This window comes from Oncorhynchus clarkii, chromosome 5, assembly GCF_045791955.1.
Source record: "Oncorhynchus clarkii lewisi isolate Uvic-CL-2024 chromosome 5, UVic_Ocla_1.0, whole genome shotgun sequence".
Taxonomy (NCBI): domain Eukaryota; kingdom Metazoa; phylum Chordata; class Actinopteri; order Salmoniformes; family Salmonidae; genus Oncorhynchus; species Oncorhynchus clarkii.
In genome coordinates this window covers 53762069-53786327 of record NC_092151.1, presented here as the reverse complement: position 1 = coordinate 53786327, position 24259 = coordinate 53762069, and the positions used below count along the sequence as shown (strand labels likewise).

The following is a 24259-nucleotide window of genomic DNA, read 5'->3' as shown; positions in this document are numbered from 1 at the left end:
AGGAGAAAAAATAAACGGAATGGCGCTAAGCACAGGCAAAGTCTACACTGAAGTTGTTTACCAAGAAGACAGTGAATGTTCCTGAGTGGTCGAGTTACAGTTTTGACTTAAATCTGCTTGAAAATCTATGGCAAGACATTAACATTTTTGTCTAGCAATGATCAACAACCAATGTGACAGAGCTTGAATAATTTTGAAAAAATAATAGGCAAATGTTGCACAATCCATGTGCGGAAAGCTCTTAGAGACTTACCCAGAAAGACTCACAACTGTAATCGGTGCCAAAGGGGATTCTGACATGTATTGACTCAGGAGGTTGAATACTTATCTACTTATCTTGTTTTTTCCAATTATTTCTACAAATGTTAGATTTTTTTCTTCCACTTTGACATTACAGACTGTTTTGTGTAGATCGTTGACAACAAAAAAAAAGACGATCAAATAAATGTTTATTGCACTTTGTAATACAACAAAATGTGGAAAAGGTCAGGGGGTGTGAATACTTTCTGAAGGCACATATTTTTCAGGTGTGTGGAGACTTTTTAGGGCCAGAGGCATAATGCCCACTGAAACTGAGGGGACGTGTGCCCCCCTCAATTATCAATTTGTACAATAAAATAGAAGATATGGTTTGTTTTTATATAATAATTCATTCAAAGATATTAGATATAGCCATCAACAGAATTAGGACAGGTGTAATTACCGTTTTACCATGTACTTTCCAAGTATATACCTGGTAATCTCTGTCAACAATAAAATACTGTAACCCATTTTACTTGAAGAACACATTTGGTATTTTACCCCTCCAAATTGAATAAAGTTTCGGTTTTAGTTTTGAGAACGATTGAGAACTCAGAGTTGCACTGATGCCACCCACGTCATAATGATAAAACACACCCCAGCCACCAACTCACCTGCCTAATGAAACCACTCTCTCGACACACACACCACCATATTCTGAAGGAAAATTGACTGCAGTCAGCCAGGGGGACCTGCTGGAAAAAAAGCATAGATCATGGAATTTCCATTTTTTTTTCACAGGTGTGAAACCAGCAAACATATATATTTAGATTTATTAGACTGATTTTTGGAAGAGAGTGGCCCAAATCCCCCACAAGCAGACGTTGAGACATACAGCGGCGTCCGTTGCCAAGATGGCGTGGTGTTTTCTCCGGGTAAATGGAGTCTTTTGTGAGCAATCAGCTCCGACACAGGAGATGAAACGGCGAGTTCCATTAGCTAATTAAAACTGAGGTTCTACACATGACCCGGCTTTTCCCCTGAACGCTGTCCTGAAACCGGAGCCGTCTGTGCGTAGGGCGCAGGCGGCGACTGACGTTGATATTAATGTGTTTGTACCAGTACGAGCCGCTGACACTCCGGCCTGTCTGGACTGCTTAGCCAGCGCAATCTTTCAGAGGCTGGGACTCTGGCCCGGTAGCAGCTACCTGCAATGAAGACATATGATTCAGAATTTTAACCTAGACGGCCAGGTCTGTAGGCATGAGCCAGCTCAGCGCTCACAGAGACCCACATACCTCTGTACTGGAGGAGAAGGGGAGGGAGAACTCTGTACGATGCAGTTAAACATGAATACTCAGAAGCAATAGGGGAGAAAGGGAGAGAGGAGGCTTCTTTTTTTACATGTCAGGACTAAATGGATAATTGTATGGGGAACTTGAGTTCTGATAGCTTGCCTAGAATTTGAAAGCGCAGAGTAATTGAATTCGGAGCACAAAAGCAATGGGAGCCCACAGTAACCGTCTGCGGTGTATCTGGGAAGGACAGTGTCAACCCATGGTTACCGCCGCTGTATGACTGTGGGTCCAGAGCGTCCCCGCCTGCTGTCAATCATTTGTGTACCCACCCTCCCGGTCTCTTATCAATCAAGCCGTTGGGCAACCATGTCCAATTGTTATTTCATGTATTCTATTGGTGCAATGAAGCCATATTGTCATGCCATTGTTATCTTCTGCCGTCTGTCAGATCCTATGTGCCACTTGGCTGTCTCGGGCGTCATGCTAATAGTGGAGAAGCACTGACCATATGCGATACATATATTAGTATGATGAAACTGCTGGCAGAAATGGTCTGAGACTGATGTTTTGGCATGGTAATGAAAGGCCTGGATATAGATGGATCTTGCTTGTTTTCCTTGTCGAATAGGCCAGGCCAAGTTCTTGTCAAGCCATAAAAGTTTTCCAGTCAATCTCTTTACAGTAATGCAATCCAGTCTTTTGTGTCTCTCTCTCTCTCTCCCTCTCTCTCTCTCTCTCTCTCTCTCTCTCTCTCTCTCTGTGTCTCTCTCTCTCTCTCTCTCTCTCTCTCTCTCTCTCTCTCTCTCTCTCGTCATTTGGGTCTGGATTTAAATACTTATAGCTATATATATATATATATATATATATAAAGAGCCTCAATAGTCATTTTTATATTTCATTTCGCTACAGCTGACACAGATAAAAGTATTATGAAGCCACAGTGAAACAAAGTTAGAGATGCAGTGAACCAGCTCCCCTGTCTCAGACTGCGTAACCAGGTATGAAAGCAGGGACAATCCACTATATGCGATACCCTAATTACATTTGTCTGGAATGCAATGTTTTGAGTTTGTAATTTCCTTAACATTTAATCACGGTTTTGTATCAGAAACCTGATCGACCGGGCTGAAGTTGACAGGCTTGACTCTAACATAGCGCAGTGGTTGTGTCATAATTGTGTCCCATCCAAGTCCTTAATCAGTTTAACCTCACCAGTGGGCCAGATCAGTTTACTAATACGTGGGAGAGACAAACAGAGCCGTGTTCAGGGTCTATTGTCCAGGCACGTTCCTGGGATCTCTGAGGGGATGGATGGGGACCTGAACAGGTCTGTTGTAGAACACTGGTCTAACATGTGTTCTGGGATCTCCTTCTAAGGTAATAGAAGGTAATTAGACCAGATCCACCAAATGACACCCTAGTTCCAAATGGCAGCCTATTTTTGACTAGGTCCCATAGGGTTCCCATAGGACTCTCGTCAAAAGTAGTGCACTATATAGGGAATGGGTTGCCGTTTGGGATGCTGCCACAGTTCCTAAACGATTCCAAACAAAGCACTTTGGGTTCTCTAATGCTGCAGTGTCAAGGGTCATATAAAACATGGGGTCTTGCTTGTAAACCATTTAAATCCTCAGGACAGACAAGCTTCTTATGGAAACATTTGGAGGCAGTTTACCAGGAATAAAGAAAAATATACTTTCTCGAGCGTCGTACTCCCTACGTAACACTAGCCTTGTTTTGTACTGACCGACGAGACACCATTTGTGACCGAGCAGCAGCCATTCCGCAAACCTTCTCTGTGAGCCGCAGTGTGTGAGCCGGGCCTGTTGGGAGTGTGTGGGACAGTGTGTGAACAGTATGTGGACAGAGGTAAATCTCTCAGTACCCAGAGGTGGAGTGGGTGTTGTTGAGGTATTGATGTAGCGGGGGGGGGGGGGGCTGGGCTGGGTGTCAGTGGGACACGCATCACACAAACCACTGAGCCCAGAGAAACATCATCTACCTCGCCTAGCCTGACCGCCGTCACATCTCCCAATAAACAGAGCAACAAGAGACACCTTTATATTCCCTTCTCCAGACCCAGACCATGTCTGCCTCAGAGCCAGGGGCCGCCAGACCACAGCCCCTGGACTACGCCTCCACTCAGACCAGTCCAGACTCCAGAGTCAGACCAGGATCCAGTGTCACTCTGGGCCAGCAACTAACTAATATAAAGTAGCTACAGTACAGACACTGGTACTGTCGAGAGAAGGATGGATGTTAGCATTTTTTTTTGATGGTTTGAAATAAAATGTGTTATGTGGTAGGGTTATGTTGACATACGCACTGTAGTGTTCAGTGGCTAGGTTGGCTAGCTAGCAGGTGACATTTGAAGGTTTTGAAAGGAGGAGGAGGCCCGGAGGAAAGTAGAAGAGAGATTAGTTGAATCAATGTATAAAAAATAATGTCATCCCCAAAGTATTCAGCCCAGAATCAACTCAACACGCTGTATGATATACCTGAAAATGATGTGAATGTGATCCATATTGGGAGCTTTTTCATAGCATTCATAGCGTTGGCAGAACATTGCGCTCTGTAACGCTGACTCACAGCTGGAATCCAGCAGGGCAATTAGAGCTGGGAGCGTTCCCCAGCAAAGTGTTCAGTCCTCCAGGCCAATGAGGCTGTCCACACTCCCTACAGGCTCTGTCTGTTTACACTGTCAAGCCTTCACTCTGCCTGTTATAATGGAGATGCACCACAGAGCTGTATCAGAGCTCTCTCCAGAAAGAGAGAGAGAGGGAGAGAGACCAGAGAGAGTGAGAGACCAGAGAGAGAGAGCTCTCTCCAGAAAGAGAGGGAGAGAGACCAGAGAGAGAGAGAGACCAAAGTAGGGTTGCAAAATTCCAGGAACTGGTTTTCCCAAAATCCCGGTAGGAGGGTTCCCAGAATCAGGAGGGAATAAACAGGAAATCCCAAACCTCCAACCAGGATTTCTGGAAACCCAGAGAATTTATTGAACGTTCTCTGAATTTTGCAACCCTAGACCAGAGAGAGAAAGAGAGAGCGGGAGAGGGGGGGGGGGGGGAGCAACGACATCACAGTAACTTCCCCATCTAAAGATGGGGTACGCGATGGGGTACGCTTTGTCACAGTGGAGAATTCTGTCATGACACCGGCGCCTAGAATGTTTAACCTGCTGTGTTGTGGCGTTGTACAGACCCCATTGTTTGGTGCTACTGGCTTGGTTTATTCAGAACCAGAGAGTTCGATTGGTCGACATCTGATTTACATTCCTCCCGTAGAGTTTTACACCCCTCCAGTGACGCTGAAGAGTCTCCAGAAAAGGATCCAGTACAACTTCAAACATGGGTTTCATATTTGATCAGTTCAGCCTCGGAATTAGTTTAACATAGACGTAAAAGGGTTTATGCTGGATTTATAACCGTTGGTTTTGTTTCCTAACAGAATGAAAGATAAGTCTGGGAACTTTTTTTTATTGTTTCCCGTCTTATGCTAGCTTTGGTTTCTGTAATAACAGCGATTACGTTTGTGGCACGTAGGACCGATCCTTTCAGGTTGTCCGTTTCACCGAGCAAAATGAAACCAAAATCAGTGTTGCAGATGTGCCAAGTTTCACATTTTAAAGGGACAAAGCCACGCTTTACATTAGGTCGTGCACAATTTGGTCAACCCGGACGGTACTGCGAATGGAAATTGCACGTGAGAAGAAAAAAAAACATTGTGCGGGCCGCGGTGTGTGGCCACGGCAAGTGCCAGGCCCAGACTCATATTACCGGCTAACGTAAACACGTGTCGGATGAGAAATGTCATGGAAAATATTCCATAAATATAAAAACGTTTACTGTGGAATACCAATCGGAACGCTGGAACCTCACAACTCCTGCAGTTGGCAGGTTGCTTTTGTCCAAAGTAATTGCTCAGGAACAGAGACTGTTTTTACACTTAAACGAATGTGTTTGCAGCCAGGCATTAGGAACATGGGCCAAAACAGTAATGCAGATTGGTGGTGAATGGGGATTGACTTAATTACACGTGAACATGGAACCACTTACTGAAACGTTGATATGAATTGATTTATTCAGAAGTGAATACTTGGACGTCTACAGTGAGAGGTAATATACTTGAGCCTTGGTAAGGACTGACACATTGAAGCCCCGGTTGCAGGCTGATATATCACAGCCAGCCGTATTCCCCCCGCGTTGGCGTGAAACTGGACTCCCCGACGCCCAGAGAGAGAAGACAAGAGAGCACGACTTTGGCACACTAAGAACTGAACAAACCGAGAGGGCACCGTTAGCAGTTCAGTTTCACCACGTCTTGGGCAGCCGCCGCTCCATTCTCCATTACCCAGAAGGCTCTAGTGGTCTGGACATTCTCCAGCAGAGTGAATGATGCCCGCCCGCTGTTCGCTGTTCGATCTCTTTCCGAGGGACTGTTAGTTGCGCAAAATGCCCTTTCTCTCTCTTCGTCTCTTCGCCTTGCTGGGCCAGTGCTGGGTGGTGATCACAATGCCATCTTGACCTATTGTTTAATTTCGCAGCGACTGTTTTCTCTCTGAATATTATGGGGCCTGTGGTGTCAAGGCGTTTAGCTTGGCAGCACGCGGCGCCTCTGAAATGTTTATTTTGTTGCGTGGACAAGGAGCAGTTTGCCAAAAGGGAGAAGGGTACAGAGAGGGAGAGAGGGCTACTTTGTACATTTACGTTTGAGTCATTTAGCGGACGCTCTTATTCAGAGCAACTTACAGTAGTGAGCGCATACATTTTCCTACTTTTTCAGAGTTAGGGAGAGCCGGGTGACACAGGAGAGACTGATGTCAGAGGTACACGGGAGGAGGGAGAGAGGGACAGTGGTGGACAGAGAGAGGGATTCGAGAGATGAAGAAATGGTTGATTGAGTTAAGAGAGAGAGCCGGTATGAGTCAAGTTGCTTTGACATAGAACAACCTGGAAGAGAAAAGTAGCAAAGCGATCAACTAATAAATGCCATCTAGTAGGCGTCTGAATCCATCCACGTGTAGAACAGTCCCCAATGAAGCCTCGGAGGAAGAGGAGCTTTGCCCGGAAAGGGGTGTGGAGAGGAGAGAAGAGGTGCAGGGGGGAATGGAAGCAAGTGTGAGGGAGAGGTCCTGGACAGATTGAGCCTGGGTTGGCAGAGAGAGGAGAGAGGATGCTGCTCTCAGACCCGTCACAGATGATACGGTATTGACTGGGAGTAACATCAGTCCAGCAGCCGGCTCAAAGCACATATCGTGTTAAGGATTTTCACTAACGTTCCCCTCACTCTGGGGGTTCGAGTTACGGCGAAAAGGTTTATAATTAATGCCTTGATGGTCTACTAATGGTCATGGCACCAGGGCTGTGTAATACACTCTAATTAGCTATTAGAAATGGTTAGGGCAGCTAGGGTAAACACAGGGCCAGCAATCAGAGAGAGAGAGATTCAGCGCCATAAAACACAGTCATGACGTACCAACTCTGAGTAATGAGTTTCAATCACCTCTCAATGAATGTTTATTCACAAGAGTAAAGATCCTGAATGATTTTCGTCCACCAAAAACCAACGTCTTTCTTTTGCCTTCCTTCATTGCTGTAACCAGAGCCTTACATTGAGAAAAAAATATAAGGGCTCCTAAATATAAGACTCTGGCTGTAACCAATACACAAGCCCTCCAACTGAACTTCCCTCAATCTCAAATGGACTGACGTTTCAGAAACCCCTTCAGAAATATTTTTTGTTTGTTGGCGCAACCATGATTTAAAAGTCAACTTCTGCCCTGTAACATCTAAAGTCCGCCAAAAAAAAAACCTGACTACTGTTAAGGCTTTAGTACTGGTGCAGTCTAAACATTGTCCGCTCTCATTTGAACGCATTGATATGGATGCGGTTGGTCACTTGGCTGAAACGTGACCCCCATTTGTGTTGGAAGTTGAGTGCATTTCAATGGGAACTCCTGCACAGTTTGTCTGTTTTCATACAGGGGGGTACGAATGAACACGGGCCAGTTTCGAGAGAACACACAGACAAGGTGTGCCACTGAACCAATGGCACATTGAGGGCATTTTCGCTTTTATGTGGAAATGAACAGTTGCTGTTGAACGCTAACAGTGAAGGTCATCAGATCAGCAAATAAGATATATCCTTTTTACTTTTATCAAAGAGAGAAGGGCTGTACTATGGTACGCGTGTGTGACCCCACTTCCCTCTCCCTCTCAAACTGGGCCATAAACCCAGCGATGCCCCAATCACGAGGAAATTACATCTTTAGCTCTCTAATGTAATACAGGGCCTGGAAGCTGGCACATATGTGAAAGCAGGCCCCTGAGTCTCAACAGGTTAAGTGCTTCCATGACGACTCGACTCACCATGTATTCTGGAGCCAGACGTACCCAGAGTAGTTCTATAAGTCGTTCTATACCAGTCCCCCATAGCAACAAGGGTTCAAATCCATCATATAGTTCCCCCTCAATCTCCATCAAAAGTGCTAGGATTAATTCCAAATGGTACCCTATTCCCTTTATAGTGCACTACTTTTGCCCAAGGTCCATAGGGCTCTGGTCAAAAGTAGTGCTCTATATCGGGAATAGGGTGCCATTTGGGACGCAGCCCTTGTTGTGGCAGAGAGCAGCTGGTGGGCCATTATGCTGGATGCCTCATTTAGTCATCATAGGAATGCTTCCTGTTGTAGACGATGCCATTCACAAACTTTTTCATCTGCCCCAAACTATGCGGGACCGTGTTAGTGCAAAATGGCTGCTCGGAACAATTTCTTTAGTCATTTACATGACTACTTCCTTCCACCAATTTATCGGCTGAGCGAGCTATCGCACTCGGCAGCGCTCGCTCACTCTGTTCCATCTGGACAACAGTCCTGCCTTAGTCACTGCTGTGTATGTGTGTACTCATATCTCACCATTCATAAATCAAGTGCTGTGAGAGTTTGGGCTGAGGATAAGGGGGAATGACGCAAAAGAAAAACAAAGTAAAGTGTGTGTGAATTCATCTCAATCCAGCATTGAGAAATGGAAAGGAGAAGAAAAAAAAAGTCACCCCCCCCCCCATCTTTGATTCAAATTAGGGCCTCTATTCGCAACAGATGAGTCTGGCTGCTAAAAGGGGTCCTGCTTGGCTGTGGAAATGATATGTGTAAACTATGTAATGCAAATGTTTTAGCGAAGCTGGCTTTAATTTGGTACCCTGACGAAGCACATGAGAAACCTGCCTCTCCTTAGCTGTCTCGTTGAATCATATGGATATAATTTCATCCATTTACGTTTTTCTGCTCTTTGCTGTGGTTGCCACGGGGCATTTGGAAGCAGGCAGATTAAACGCACATGTTTCCCCGAGCCGCAGCCTGAACACTCCGCTCCAGCATTTTTCAGCTGAACAGATCCTGAAGTGTTGGTGGTTTTCCTCGTGGGTCAGCGTATAAAAAGGCACCTTGTGATAAATGAACACACTTCCAGTACCTATTTTTTTTTAAAATTCAGATTAGAATAATACTGAAAAGCAACCAGTATAACTTTTTATCTAAGGTTATATTCTGTGCCGGGTGTGTTGGATTCCCAGATTAGGCTTTAAGAGAACACCTCACCCCGTTAGAAGTTTAGGCAATTACAGAGCCTCGATGCGTTAGCTGAAATTAATCAAAGCGGATAACCGGTGGGCCTCGTTAAGCCCCGGAGTACCTTATTGCGTTGACTGAAGGTCCTCTCAAAATGAGAAATAGGGATTTCATGCTAGTTAGCAGTCAAACATTTGAATCCCATTTCTCTCACCATTCGTCAGAAGCGTCCGGTCAAACGGATGGTGGTGAGAGCAAGCCAGAAACATGACAGGGCCCTGGGGTTTCACTGATATCAAAGGATTCCCTCCTGTCAGCAGCAACACGGGAGACTGTAGCTGTCGAGAGAAAGAACTTTCGAAAGTCATTCCTCACAACAACAAAAAAAGCACATCGAGGAGGTGAGGCTTTCGCTTACATGACCTCGATACAGTCGAATAGAGTGCATTTCTAAAGAAATTAACCTCTCAAGAAAACTCTTGTCTCGTTTCGTCTCTCTCTCTCTCTCGCTCTATATTTACCTCTCTTTCTTTCTCAAGGCTTTCTATCAAAATGATGTCTGAGATGTCAGCGGCAGCTTCCCCCCCCCCCCCCCCCCCAACACCATGCAATAAACGGGCGGTTTGTTTCGATCTTCTCTGGCATCTCAGTCAGGCTCTTTCTAATGAGCTCTTTTTAGTAGGTTAGCGGTACACTGCGGCCATTTAGGCGGCCAACTGTTTGGGCTTCTCTTTGCCAGTCAGCATTCATTTCCCATGAAGGCCTCAAGCTCGCTGTACCTTCACAGCCCAGCTCTCTGGGCCCATAAGCTGTCTGTTGTGATCGGCTGCCGGCCCCTCGGCCATGTCAGAACCCACCGTCACCCCAATGTTTACCGAGCTGCCCGAGCCGCCCTCTCAGAGTGAGACGGTGTCAAACGTGGCTCAGGCCCTGCTCGCCTTGCTCCCTTCGTGTGGTTATCGAGCCCGTTTACCTTAAAACCAATCATTCAGAGGGGAAAGCCAAACATGTTTAAAGCAATTCATGTGATTAGCGTCTAAACTGCTTTCACAAATCATATCAAAGACGTGTTTAGAAGAAGCTGAAGTTGTCCTGTGTGGTTTCGACACCTCGGCTGGCTCCACAGGCCTTCCCACCCATACCTTCTTCCTTGTCATCCTGTTTTACTTCTTTGCTCATCCATTTTACGGAAAAATAAACAACCAAATTCTTTGTGACATCCCCCCCCGTACAAAATAGCTTCAATAGCTCTCACACAGCAGCAAAGTTATACGCACGCTGTAGAATTTCAACCTGTGCCCCAGTCCTGCTTTCGACTTTGCCGACACCTTCCCAGTAACCCACTACACTAACAGATGCCATTTTGACTGGCAGGTTAGCAACACCTGACCATGCACAGTAAATGCTCTATGAGCCGGTCAGTAAACCAATGTCCTGTGAATCATGTGTCCTTGCCCAGCGGTGGGAGTAGGCTCTCAACAGGCGGGGAAACTTCACCCTCCCTGCCTGCATCCCAAATGGCTCCCTATTCTAGGACTCTGTGTGGGCTAAAGGGTGCCATTTGGGACACAGGGCACCGTCTCACTGCCAGCCGACCTCGGGCACTTTAATATCCAGAGCAACACGATTAGCACGCTTTTCTCCACGGACCTATAACTCTCATTTAGCTTCAAATTTGTATTGCGTCAAAGAAAGAATGAAAGACTGATTATTTCCCTTCTACATAAATACACACATTTGGCCCGTCAATAAGGTTTATATTTATTTTCCAAACTCAAATGTTCGGCACGGTATGTGTCTGTCAGGCCTGGCATGCTAGTATAGAGGGCTTCTTCTCTGAGATTTTATTGAACCCCCCCCCCCCCCCCCCCCCCCCTCAGTCCTATACAGTTGATGACCCTGCCTCTAGAATAATACGACTCCAGTGTGTATTGTGTGGTCTGACACTTTTAGATGTTTCCCAAGCCCTCCGGTCGAGGAGGCCTGAGTAGGCCCATTTCTCTGCCCTGTGTTGATGCAGCATGGTCGGTTTGATCTCATGACATTAGTGGGCTGTAATCTACTGTACATTACATGCCGTATCATGTCTTCTGTTGTGATATTTATCCTTGCCCTTTCTACAATCCAAACGACTGCCACTACGCGTGTGTGTGTGTGTGTTAACAGCTTTAAGGTGTCCACTTATCACAACAAAAACATGAGTCTCTATGGGGTTGCTAAGTACGGAGCTGATGAGGAAGCTATGCGAGTGTGATGAGACAAAGGAATGTTCTGGTCTCTTTTTTTATTGTTTGAATAGTACATTTAGACAGGAACGGACACACACACACACACACACACACATACAAAACCTCGTCACCTGACCCAGCTCTCCCATGACAGGGTTAGGTTTCGTCCATATTAAATGGCGGGGGCTGTGAATAGAGGGCGCTTCCTGCCTGTGCTGTGAGTGAATGAAGGAGGCCATGTATGCGCATTGAGCTCAGATCAGGACTGAAGGGCCATTAGAAGAATGGTGTGTCTCTCTCCTTGGGCGTAACCCGACACTCCCCAGCCCAGTGCGCACACACACACACACAATACACACGCAGAGGCTTCACTAAAGGTCAGGGGACAATAGAGAGCAGTTCCTCCCATGTCAGGTACCACTGCTGCCCAGACCACAGAGTGAGACGACCCTACTAATCCCGTCCCTACGTGTGTGTATTTGCGTGTGTGCGTTTGCTCACATGCATGTGTGTGTGTCCACGCCCCTGATCGAGGCATAATGGCCAGGGAGGTGGAGCCGACAGAGCCCTCAGATAGGGTAACAGGAAGTAATTGTAACGGAAAGGGCCTTAATGCGATGCTCCTCAGTGGCCCCAAAGGCTCCCATTGTTGTGGACCATGATAGCAACCATGACTGGTGTTGATGTCAGGCTGACCGTAGCCACTGCCGCGAGTCCCCGTGAATAGTTAAGGCAGATTAATGAAGCGGGATATAAGTTACATTGAGGTGTACTGTACATGTACAGTGGTGCTCCATACACTTAATGGCTGTATGCATAGGAGGAGGAGGAGGATGGCCACTGTCTCAGCCAATCAGCCGTGTTTGTGTTGATGAGCGGGGGAGGATATGCGAGCAGACTCATGAATAATGGGTGTGCTAGCAAATCTGTGGTGTCCATTGGCTGAGTGGATAGGATCAAATGGGCTGAGTGGATAGGATCAAATGGGCTGAGTGGCCAGATGTAATGGGCTTGTTTACACTCACTGCCACTTATCTAGTTCATCTACCCTCATATACTATGCTCCGCATGTCACCCATTAACTGTCACTGTACAGTATAGGTTTACTGTCGTTTCTCCTGCAACCCCACTACCTGTCTCTTGGTAGTACGGGCTTACTATCGTCTCCCTGCACTGTAGCCTCACCGGTAGCTACATAGCAAGTTGTAGTAACACTAATACTGAAGGCATGTATATACAGATGTGGGATCTAAATTTGATCACCCTGTTGCAGAAGAACATTCCTGCAAGGGAGGAAATGTAAAAATGGTGGTGTATTTCAGGTTTGAAAAGGCTTCTGAAGTTTGTAATTTCAATTTTGAAATTTCAGGCTTGATTTTCCCATAATAAAGATGTACCATCTGTTAGAAAAATTTATATGAATTGTAATCCACATAATAATTCATATTTCCTCCTTCTGTAGGATTATTTTCCTGCTGTAGCAAACTGGCTCAAATTAAGATCCTACATCTGTAAAATACAGATGTGAGGTGTTCCTGGCTCATATGTCTGAGTAACAAATGGCACCCTATTCCCTAAATAATGCACTCTTTTTGACCAGAACCCTATGGGCCCTGGTCAAAAGTTGTGTACTGAACAGGGGAAAAGGTGCCATTTGGGATTAAATCAATGTAATTTGGTTACTAATAGCTTTTTACAGTGGTCTGTGGAAACACAAGTGCCCAGACTATGTGAAAATGGAAGATTTTGACCATGGCCGGTACAATATCTGTTAGTTTCCATGGCCTGGTGTCATTGTAAGGAAGGGACTCATCCAGCTGTGTGACTGATAGAAGGAGTGGGGGAATGAGTGGGAGCATGCGCTGCTCTGAGTCACAGAGGTACATGGACACAGTGGCTTCATTGTACAGCCTTCCTCTCTTATTGATCTCTCTCTCTCACTCTCACACTCACTCACTCACTCACTCACTCTCCCTCTCTCTCCCTCTCTCTCTCTCTCCCTCTGTGTGTGTGTTTCTCTTGTCTATCCTCTCCTGCAGTTTGAGGGCTGCAGCAAGGCCTTTTCCCGCCTGGAGAACCTAAAGATCCACCTACGGAGCCACACAGGGGAGAAGCCCTACCTGTGCCAGCACCCCGGCTGCCAGAAAGCTTTCAGCAACTCCAGCGACCGGGCCAAGCACCAGCGCACTCACCTGGACACGGTCAGAACACATGGAGACAGCCTACACTCTGGTTCTACTACCCACAATTCCTACCTCCTGGTTCCTTTCTGCTGTAGATCATGGATCAAGGCTGTTATAAGGGGTTTGAATCAGGGTTAATTTTAGACACTCGTTGTGGGTGTGAGTGCCCTAAAAGTAGTGGGAGGGGCCATTGTTAACATTTGAACTCTGATAGGGGTGACCTGATTACGGTGTATGTGTACGGGGGATTTTTATTTAACAAGTGTTTGTTTAGATTTCCCTTCTTTTTCCCTCCCTTTCCAAGGCTGCCATTCACTAAACCAAACCAAAAACCAAACTAAACCTAAAGGAAAATGGAATTGTACACATGAAAGAGTCCGTGCCCATTTCCAAACCTCAATGCCCATTTCCATCCCTTGACAGTGTCACAGTTCAATAAGCGAACCATCAGTCAGGGAGTAACAGTCCGTTCTCACTCGCCCCACACTCCCTCCATCAGCCAGAGGCTGTGCCGGTGCCACGACATGCTACAGATCATTAAAATATCACTTCCATTAGTCCGTTTCGAGTCACAGTATGTGAAATAAGCAGCAGTTAGGTTAGCGCGGAGCGTTCGGCTCAGACAGGGCTTTGCCTTGTCTCTGTCTGCTACAGGGGGGAAACCAATGACTGTATATAGAGGAAAGGAAAGCCTGAGTCAGCCACGACTCATTCCTCCTGTCTCCGTTACTCCTCCAACGTCCTACTTTATCACAGTCCACAGGCCTCAACCAGCCTCAGCCCCCCCAGCCTCCCTACCGTACTGACACAGCCAATTCCACCACCAGCCCAAGACGCTGATGGCCGCACATTAGCGCCCCGCCGAGAGCCTAATTCCGCCGCCCGCCACCCTGACAAACACACTTTGGGGGAAAAATAATTTTCAACTATGATATTTATACTAGAAAGAAGTTGTGTGTGTGTTTTTTTTCTCTTCTCCCTCGCTGGATATTTTCTCCACTCATCGGGTCTGTGTCGGATTGGCGTTGCGTAGGAATAACAAACAGGGCAGAGATGAGTGGTGCCGAGAGCGGCTTGGAATAACAATGTGTTATTTACAGAAATGAGCGAGGTACAAGCGGAGAACCAATAAAGAGGCGTATCACCTTTCACTTTAATGGCCACCTTATTTTCCACTGTGTAGAGAGAGAAAAGACATACACCATACAAAAGTATGTGGACACCCTGTTTCAAATGAGTGGATTCGGCTATTTCAGCCACGGCCGTTGCTGACCGGTATCTCTCAAAATCGAGCACTCAGCCATGTAATCTCCATAGACAGACATTGGCAGTGGAATGGCCTGTACTGAAGAGCTCAGTGACTTTCGACGTGGCACCGTCATAGGATGCCACCTTTCCAACAAGTCAGTTCGTCAAATTTCTGCCCTGCTAGAGCTGCCCCGGGTTTCATTGTAAGTGCTGTTATTGTGTAGTGGAAACATCTAGGAGCATCAACGGCTCAGCCGTGAAGTGGTAGGCCACGCAAGCTCACAGAACGGGGCCGCTGAGTGCTGAAGCGCAGAGCGGGTAAAAATTGTCTGTCCTCGGTTGCAACACTCACTACCGAGTTCCAAACTGCCTCTGGAAGCAATTTCAGCACAATAACTGTTCGTCAGGAGCTTCATGGAATGGGTTTCCATGTCCGAGCAGCCACACACAAGCCTAAGATCACCATGCACAATGCCATGCATTGGCTGGAGTGGTGTAAAGCTTGCCGCTATTGGACTCTGGAGCAGTGGAAACGCGTTCTCTGAAGTGATGAATCATGCTTCACCATCTGGCAGTCTGACGGATGAATCTCGGTTTGGCGTATGCCCGGAGAAAGCTACCTGCCCAAATGCATAGTGCCAACTGTAAAGTTTGGTGGATGAGGAATTGTCTGGGGCTGTTTATCATGGTTCGGGCTTGGCCCCTTAGTTCCAGTGGAGGGAAATCTTAACGCTACAGCATACAATGACATTCTAGACGATTCTGTGCATCCAACTTTGTGACAAGAGTTTGGGGAAGGCCCTTTCCTGTTTCAGCATGACAATGCTCCCGTGCACAAAGCGAGGTCCATACAGAAATGGTTGGTTGAGATTGGTGTGGAAGAACTTGACTGGCCTGCACAGAGCCCTGACCTCAACCCCATTGAACACCTTTTTGATGAATTGGAACTCCGACTGATAGCCAGGCCTAATCACCCAACATCAGTGCCCGAACTCACTAATGCTCTTGTGGCTGAATGGAAGCAAGTCTCCGCAGCAATGTTCCAACATGTAGTGAAAAGCCTTCCCAGAAGAGTGGAGGCTGTTATAGCAACAAAGGGGGGACCAACTCCGTATTAATGCCCATGATTGTGGTATGCGATGTTTGATGAGCACGTGTCCACATGCTTTTGGTCAGGTAAACACAAGGGGAAAATATCTCCATCACCAGGCTGCATGCTGTGTTTTATTCAGTAATATTGTGTGACGATGAGGAAAGTTAATGACAGGGAGTGCAGTCGTTTTTACACCACTGGTGTAGTGATCCAATCAAATGTTATTGGTCGCATACACACATTTAGCAGATGTTATTGCGTAGCGAAGTGTTTTTGCTTTTGGTGATCATGTTTAGTGCCCCCCCTCACATCTTTTGGCGTAATTTGCACGATAACTTCACGAGAATATAAACCTTAAAACAAATGTGATCTTTTTAAAATGTATTTTAACTTTATTTAACTAGGCAAGTCAGTTAAGAACAAATATGTCGTCAGTCTTCTATGGAGCACCAATGTGCTACTTTAAATGTGATTTCTTGTAGTGCTTAAAAATGTTGTCAAATTGAATATTTTATTCAATTTATGTTTTATATTTTCTCTTCACTCTCTTTCTCATTCCTCCTCTCTTGCCCTCAATTTCTTCAATTGCTCTCTGTATTCTCAGCTGAAAGGTAGGAGGCTCTCTTTGCCTTCTTATTTCATCGCATTTCATTACTCTTCTGCCTGTTTTTTTTTTTTGTGTGCATTTTTTGTGTGCATTTTTGTTCTTGATTTCTGCTCTTCTTTGGTAATGTAACATAGTGCCTATGGCCAACGCATACATGTTCTTGAGTTCACGTGTGGTTTTGTATTAATCCATTTCTAAAAGTTTGGTTGCTTTGACTTGTGGTTGCTTCACTGCACTGTCGTTACGCAACAACTAGTTGCTTTGAATCAGACACTTACCCTACACTATTCATATGTTCATCATGTTCTATAGAAACCGTACGCGTGTCAGATCCCGGGATGCACCAAGCGCTACACCGATCCCAGCTCCCTACGCAAACACGTCAAGATCCACTCGGCCAAAGAGCAACAGGTGCGTAGAAAGGTAAGAGTGTGCAGAATTTACTGACGACCCCCCCCCCCCCAAAAAAAACTGTCACTTTAAATCAGAGGATGGGCTCATTGTAATGGCCAGAATGCATTGAAGGAGCCATCTTCCCTTCTCCAGCCTTCACTTTCTCACACTGTACATCTTTCGACCAGTTAACTCAAATCAAATCAAATTGTATTAGTCACATCTGCCGAATACAACAGGTATTGTATTCGCCTTACAGTGAAATGCTTACTTACAAGCAACTAAACAACAATGCAGTTTAAAAAATAAGAATAAGAATAATAAATAAAAGGAACAAGTAATTAAAGAGCAGCAGTAAAATAACAATAGCGAGGCTATATACAGGGGGTACCGGTACAGAGCCAATGTACGGGGGCACCGGGTTAGTCGAGGTAATTTAGGTAATATGTACATGTAGGTAGAGTTATTTAAGTGACTATGCATAGATAATAACAGGGAGTAGCAGCGGCGTAAAAGAGGGGGTGGGGTGGGGGGGTGGGAAATGCAAATAGCCTTTTGATTAGATGTTCAGGAGTCTTATGGCTTGGAGGTAGAAGCTGTTTAGAAGCCTCTTGGTCGTAGACTTGGCGCTCCGTTACCGCTTGCCGTGCAGTAGCAGAGAGAACAGTCTATGACTAGGGTGGCTGGAGTCTTTGACAATTTTTTGGGGCTGACACCGCCTGGTATAGAGGTCCTGGATGACAGGAAGCTTGGCCCGGTGTTGTACTGGGCCGTACGCACTACCCTCTGTAGTGCCTTGCGGTCAGAGGCAGAGCAGTTGCCATACCAGGCAGTGATGCAACCAGTCAGGATGCTCTCGATGGTGCAGCTGTAGAACCTTTTGAGGCCAAATATGCCAAATATGCCACATGCCAAATATTTGATCTCCTGAGGGGGAATAGGTTTTGTCGTGCCCTCTTCACGACTGTCTTGGTGTGCTTGGACCATGTTAGTTTGTTGGTGATGTGGACACCAAGGAACTTTAAGCTCTCAACCTGCTCCATTACAGCCCTGTCGATGAGAATGGGGGCGTGCTCGGTCCTCCATTTCCTGTAGTCCACAATCATCTCCACCCCAGCGGGAGGACCCTAGATATTAGCGCTAGTTCTTGGTTCTCGTTTCCAGGTAAGTAGTGCGTAGCACATCGATGACTTGTAAGCCGGAAAAGGGTCCACTCCGCCATGCGGATCAACCGAATGTCAAATGGCTGACGTTCAAAAGAGACGAGCCCCGTTTCGCCGTTGCTCTTCAAGTCAAAGTGAAGAAATTCAATGACGACTGAGAGCATGTTAGGACTCTTGTCGATCTTGTCAGACCACATGCGTCGCAAATGTCCCCAGTAGGTGTAATCATCTCCGCTTTAGTACTTATTCTTCCTCGCGGCTCCGCACAGTTGGTTTGATTTAGCAGAGCCTTTGAAAACCATTTCCCTGACAATAGATCAGGTTGGACCACATTTCGTCATGTTCATGGTCAACAGCCCACTCTTCTGCTGATCGGGCTCGGTAAATATGGGGAGAATGGAGAGACAGAATGGTCTCATTGTGTCTAAAAGGCTTGAGTGGTGGTGGCCGGGCCTGGATAATGTGTTCCTTTGCTTGCCATTGCTGTTAAACAGAAACATGTTGAGGCTTGCACCATTGTTAATAAGCTGGAGCTCGAGCCGAATACCCCGGTGGCCAGATGTTGTGGACACATGTCAAACAAACCCCCTCACTCTATCTCGGAACAGAAAAAAAAAGACAATCCAAATCTGTTATAGCGTCATGTTGTGAAAGGCAGAGGCCCAATTAGACTTGATGAATTGTTGCAAGGCGCTCGTAAGGAACGGTTGCCAATCACCACATGTGTTCGGTCACTTACTGACGTTGTCCGGGTGTCAACTTACAATGTGATGATTGTCGAATCGGTCTGTGATACGTAGAGACAGCGATCCATCTGGAATCTTGATTCAAGGGCTCAGATATAACAGGAAAAGCCTCATGCCAACTCGAATATCAATCCAGACGGGCTATTAAATCCATCCTGAATGAATTCCATTGAATTAGTTCTGATGGCCGTCCTGGCATACTAATCTGTTGGGGTATCTGTGAGCGAGGTAGTGCATGCTTCGAACCGCGTATCTCTCCTCTTGGCTTGCTCCGTTGGCTTGTCAAAGCTGTAAACGAGAGAATGGACGAACAGAACGACAGCTAGATGGACTAGTGGTCCTGATCCCTTCTCTTTCTCCGGGTCCTAATAAGTGGGCAGCCTGTGGTCGGGAAAACGGGCCTCTAGGCCTGTCATTTCCTCTCAGTCTCTGTGGTTGAGATGCCAACGCTAACGAACTGATTCACTGCTTTTATGAAAGACTTTTGTGCTTGTGGGCCAGTTTACACAAATGTTATTTTATTCTTACCGTAGCCCTGGTGTTACTTATGTCAGCTCTTACTGGCAGAGCCTCGGCGTCGCTGTCCTCGTAGAGATGGTTGACATTACACTACAGCCTTTTTAACAGATTCAGTGTAGTTTAGTGTAGCTTATATGTTGTAGCAATCTATAGCTAAATATAGCCTTGTTTGGGATCACACCCCACAGCCTTATATGGTTAGCGCTGTGCTCTAGTCAACTGAGCTAACCAGCCCACTAGACTAAAGAACGACGAGATTATCTTTAGAGCCATAGAAGGATCACACCTATCCATTCAGTCCAGCCACTGTCCAGCCACACCGTAGAATCATGTTGGATTTTTTTAAATTTAAAAATCCCTGCCTTTACCTTCAGATTAAAACCAGGCATTCGGTGTGATCAACCATGTCCTGACGTCACCAGCCAAACGGGTTGGATCAACATTGTTTCCACGTCATTTCAATGAGCTGACGTTGAGCCAACACGGAATAGACGTTGAATTGACGTCTGTGCCCAGTGGGACAGCTCTGAAGGTACTTCTGCAGATGAAGGGGAAGAAAGACATTGGTTGTTAGGATTCCTGCAATGCACTGCCTTGGCAGGTACCATACCCTACGATAACATTTTACTACAGTGCAAGCCACTGCACTGATGTATAGACGAGAGTAAACCATTTCACTGATCTGTAAAACAGACTACCCTAGCTATCATTCCAACTGATGTAGATTACCTTGAAACCACTGCTAGCTTAATATACCCAGGGTTGGAATTTAAAAACGTGGATTTAGATTGGTAACTAAAACCACTGGGAATGCAGGAAATCAGCTCAAAAACACGTTTTTCATGTCATAGTAATGTTTTCACTTTGGGAGCAGTGTTCCCGAATACGCTGCCCCAATTCCACCCTGGCATGGAATGGGTGATAGACTGCAGTTTCATGTGTGTTTGCTCACCCAGATACAATTTGCAGAAAGACAGTCATGCCACATGTCATGGCTTGGTGTTGGTATAAAGATGTCCAACCAAACTCTGAAATGTATTGTATTGTATTGTCCAACAACCCCTCCCCTTCTCTGCTTGATTGACAGCTGAGGCCCTGCCCCCACCTGGAGCAGGACGTCCTGAGTGAGTGTCTGTCTGTGCACCACCCGCAGGGCTCCGTCCCCTCTCAGCACCAGCACCTGCACTGCCCCGCCCCCTCGCAGCAGCATTTGTTCAACGGGAAGGATGGCCGCTCCCCGGGACTGTGCCAGGACATCTTCACAGGTGCACGGAGGTCACTCTACCCCCCCTAACCCCTCACCCTTAACCTGTGTACCCTAACGCTCCAGGTAAAAGGTGCCTGTAGGATCTAGGATCAGCTCAGCTTTCAGATCTAGGATCATCTTTCTTTAAAATTCTAACGCAAAACAGACCTTAGCTCAGCTTCTAGGCCAGGACAACTTCATCCTACTCCAACCCTTAACCCCCAATTCACCAACCGACACACTGACCTATCTTTAATATTACAGTAAACGTTGACATTTTGACATGATAGACTGGCAGTAACTGTCTCAGTGCTGATTTCCAGCTTTGAGGACAAATTGGCCTGAGTGCCTTCAGCTCAATCTCATGCTGAATGTGATACCTGATGCATTAATTAGAACTGATTCGGTTTGGAAACAAGTCCTTTGTGTTTTACGAGAAACTTTTGCCTCACTTCCTGCTGGTTGAGACCGCTGGTTGAGAGTTATTTAGGACTGGAAATCAAACTGAGAACATCTACAAATGGCTAACATTTATGATTTGCAATTAATGCTGAATATGAACATTTTCCCATTCACATTCTTTTTGGTTTAACTTGGAAGTCTCTCTATGGAGATCCCATAGACTATACTACAGTCAAATGGCTTGCGAAAGAGAGGTTGATGAGCAGGAACAAATATAGGGTTACTATGGAGGAGAGGAGAGATGCCCTGCAGTGTCCACAGTTTATGGACACATCTGTCATTGTTTGCTCAGTTTGTCCAATCCAGACTCCCCATCTCTCTCTGTTATTGTTATGGGACTATGAAAGCTCCAGTTGTCTTTGATTATTGAATCGATGCTTGAAATACTGGCATCTTTCCTTCTCCTCTCCCTCTGCTTTGAGTGGATGTGTTGCTAGCTCCAATTGTGACAAAATGTGCAAATGGTTTCTAGCCCGCAGGAGCTGTTGTGTTGCTGTGGCCGTATTGGTTGATTAGGAGGCGTTCGAGGACGACGGGTTTGTTAGGGTTTACGCCAGGCGAAATGAAATGGGATTCATCATTGCATGTGTTGAGCTTTGTTCTCCAGCCAACAGAGGGAGGAGAGTCAGCAGGATGGGCAGAGTAGGGAGGCTCTTCAACGTTAACACTTCTTTCTATAGCTGACAATGAGTCGCACTTCTAGTTGCGGTGAATCTTATGTTTCCTGTTGGTTGGTTTTTAAAATGGCTTGGTATTTGGTATCTGTAGGTTTTAGTTCCTGAGGCTAAAGAGATGTTCAGTAGGCTCAATCTTACTCAGGAAAATATCTTTGTTCCTTTTAGGACCTCAGTTAGTGTGTTTCTGAATGTAATTCATCTGCTAGAGCACATTACTGCAGATGACCATAGGTCCATCTCAGTGTGACAGGCTTCAAGTCAGGCTATGCTGCCTACTAATGCCACCACAAACACCGCCCTAACCCCTCATAACCCTACAGAACCCCCTCCTAACTCACAAAGAACCTGCACAAAACTCACAGAGAAAACTCTCTGAACCGTCACAGATACGTGTCAGAACCGCCACAACCAAATGTTCTCAGGCCCGTCACATAGCCCTCTCAGAACCCACATGAAAAGAAAACACTCGTCACAGAGCACTCCTACGATCATCCCCAAACGCGCGGGGGAAACCCTGCATCGCTGAGGCTTGCGATGAAATTGAAGCAATGGCAGCCATTATTTGTAGAATGTTTGCTGGTCTGGTAGCAGATGTGGGGGCTAAAGGGGAAACCATTTAAGGTCTGTGATTGATGATTTTGGGGGTAATGAATCAAGCTTGTAACCATTTCAGAGAGCTGTCAGATAGGCCCTGCTTCCACTTGAGCACAGCTGGGGGAACAGTACTGCAGAAACCAGGAGCGCTCCTCTCGTCTCCGCACCGCCTCGTTGCCCTGGACAGTCGACGACGCTACGCTGTCCCCCAGGACACTGGCAAAGACATCGCAGGCAGGGCAGATTGAGGAGAGGAGAGACGAGAGAACAGATTTACAGTACAGGAGGAGGAGTGAGAGGCAGAGGGGGCTGCTGACTTCACTGCCTTGACCCTCTTAGGCAATCTGAGAGCCCCTTGGACAGAGCTGAGCTCTTTCAACTGGAGCTCTCAGTAGAGCATTCAGCTGTCATTGTGATTTGTCATGAGCCTGAATCGCCATCCAACTGAAGTACAGATGTGGAATCTTAATGTGATCACCCTGTTGCAGGGTGACTTTCCTGCCATGCAGGAAATGTAAAACTTGTAGTGTTTTGACGTTTAAAAAGGCTTCTAAGGTTTGTAATTTCCACTGTGAAATTTCAGACTTGCTCTTCCCTTGTGAAAATATACTGTATAAACCGCTGCAAAAAAATGTGCATTAATTATAATCCACACAGTAATTCACATTTCCTGTTGCTGCAGGATTATTTTCCTGCTATAGGAGACTGGCTCAAATTAAGATCATAGATCTGTAGACTGACTCTTTTCTGATGCTCAGACGGGAAGGTCAGAGGCATTTAAACTGCTACAAATACTTAGGGACTGGCACAGGGGCACACACACGTATGCTCGCACACACACACACCACACACACACACACACACACACACACACACACACACAGACAGACGCACACATACAGAGAGATCCCGAGCCAGTGCCAGTTCTCCACTCATGTTCAAAATTCCTATAAAGTCTTCTCAACAGAAATCCTAACACTATTGTACTAAATAGTATTGTAACCAGAACAAAACAGTTTAAGGACAACCGAGGACAACCCCTGTGGCAGCACAAACAATGTACTGTAAATCACAAAACACAAAACAACAGAACATTTTCTTTTTCCAAAGCTCTCACTGATTGGACGATCAGTTGTGAAAACAAAAGCTTGTTGCCTTGAAAAGCTTTTTAATTTGGTCAAAGGGGAAGGTGGTCGAGTGAGGGACTCAAGTTGGCACATTTAGTGAATGAACTTTGTTGGTCTTTCAGGCCTGTACACTGGCTCCAGCACTCCCCACCACGGTGTCTCAGTGGAGCTCCTCTCCCCAGGACCAGCCCCCACCCCTGGCTCAGCCTCCGCCCCTGACCTGCCCCCCAGGCAGCCCCGTCTGGACCGGGACCTGAGCAGCCCGCATCATCTGTCCCCTCTGTCCACCATGGAGAGCACACGTGACGGGTGAGTCCCCTATAACATACTACTGTGAAATCATACATGTACATCATACCACACATGGAATTGTGGCCACAGGTCACATACCGCAGGAGGTTGGTGGCACCTTCATTGGGGAGAACGGGCTTGTGGTAATGACTGGAGCGGAACATGTGGAATGTTCTCAAGTACATTAAACTCATTGTTTCCAGGTGTTTGATGCCATTCCATTTGCTTCATTCCTGCCATTATTATAAGCCGTTCTCCCCTCAGCAGCCTCCTGTCACATACCTACTGTCACATACCTACTGATTTGTTTAACGCACACATAAACACAGACAGACACGCACACATAAACACAGACAGACACGCACACATAAACACAGACAGACACGCACACATAAACACAGACAGACACGCACACATAAACACAGACCGACACGCACACATAAACACAGACAGACACGCACACATAAACACAGACAGACACGCACACATAAACACAGACAGACACGCACACATAAACACAGACAGACACGCATACATAAACACAGACAGACACGCACACATAAACACAGACAGACAC

General features: G+C 46.3%; 1 protein-coding gene across 1 annotated transcript in view; it reads left to right on the top strand.

Annotated features, from left to right (window-relative positions):
• The window catches only part of LOC139408999 (zinc finger protein GLIS1), a 129764-nt gene that overhangs the window by 87535 nt on the left and 17970 nt on the right, over positions 1-24259 (top strand). Inside the window, exons 5-8 of the mRNA XM_071153599.1 lie at positions 13373-13534; positions 16777-16887; positions 20373-20550; positions 23514-23700. Coding sequence (XP_071009700.1) covers positions 13373-13534; positions 16777-16887; positions 20373-20550; positions 23514-23700 — 638 coding nt within the window. The remainder of the gene's footprint in view (positions 1-13372; positions 13535-16776; positions 16888-20372; positions 20551-23513; positions 23701-24259) is intronic.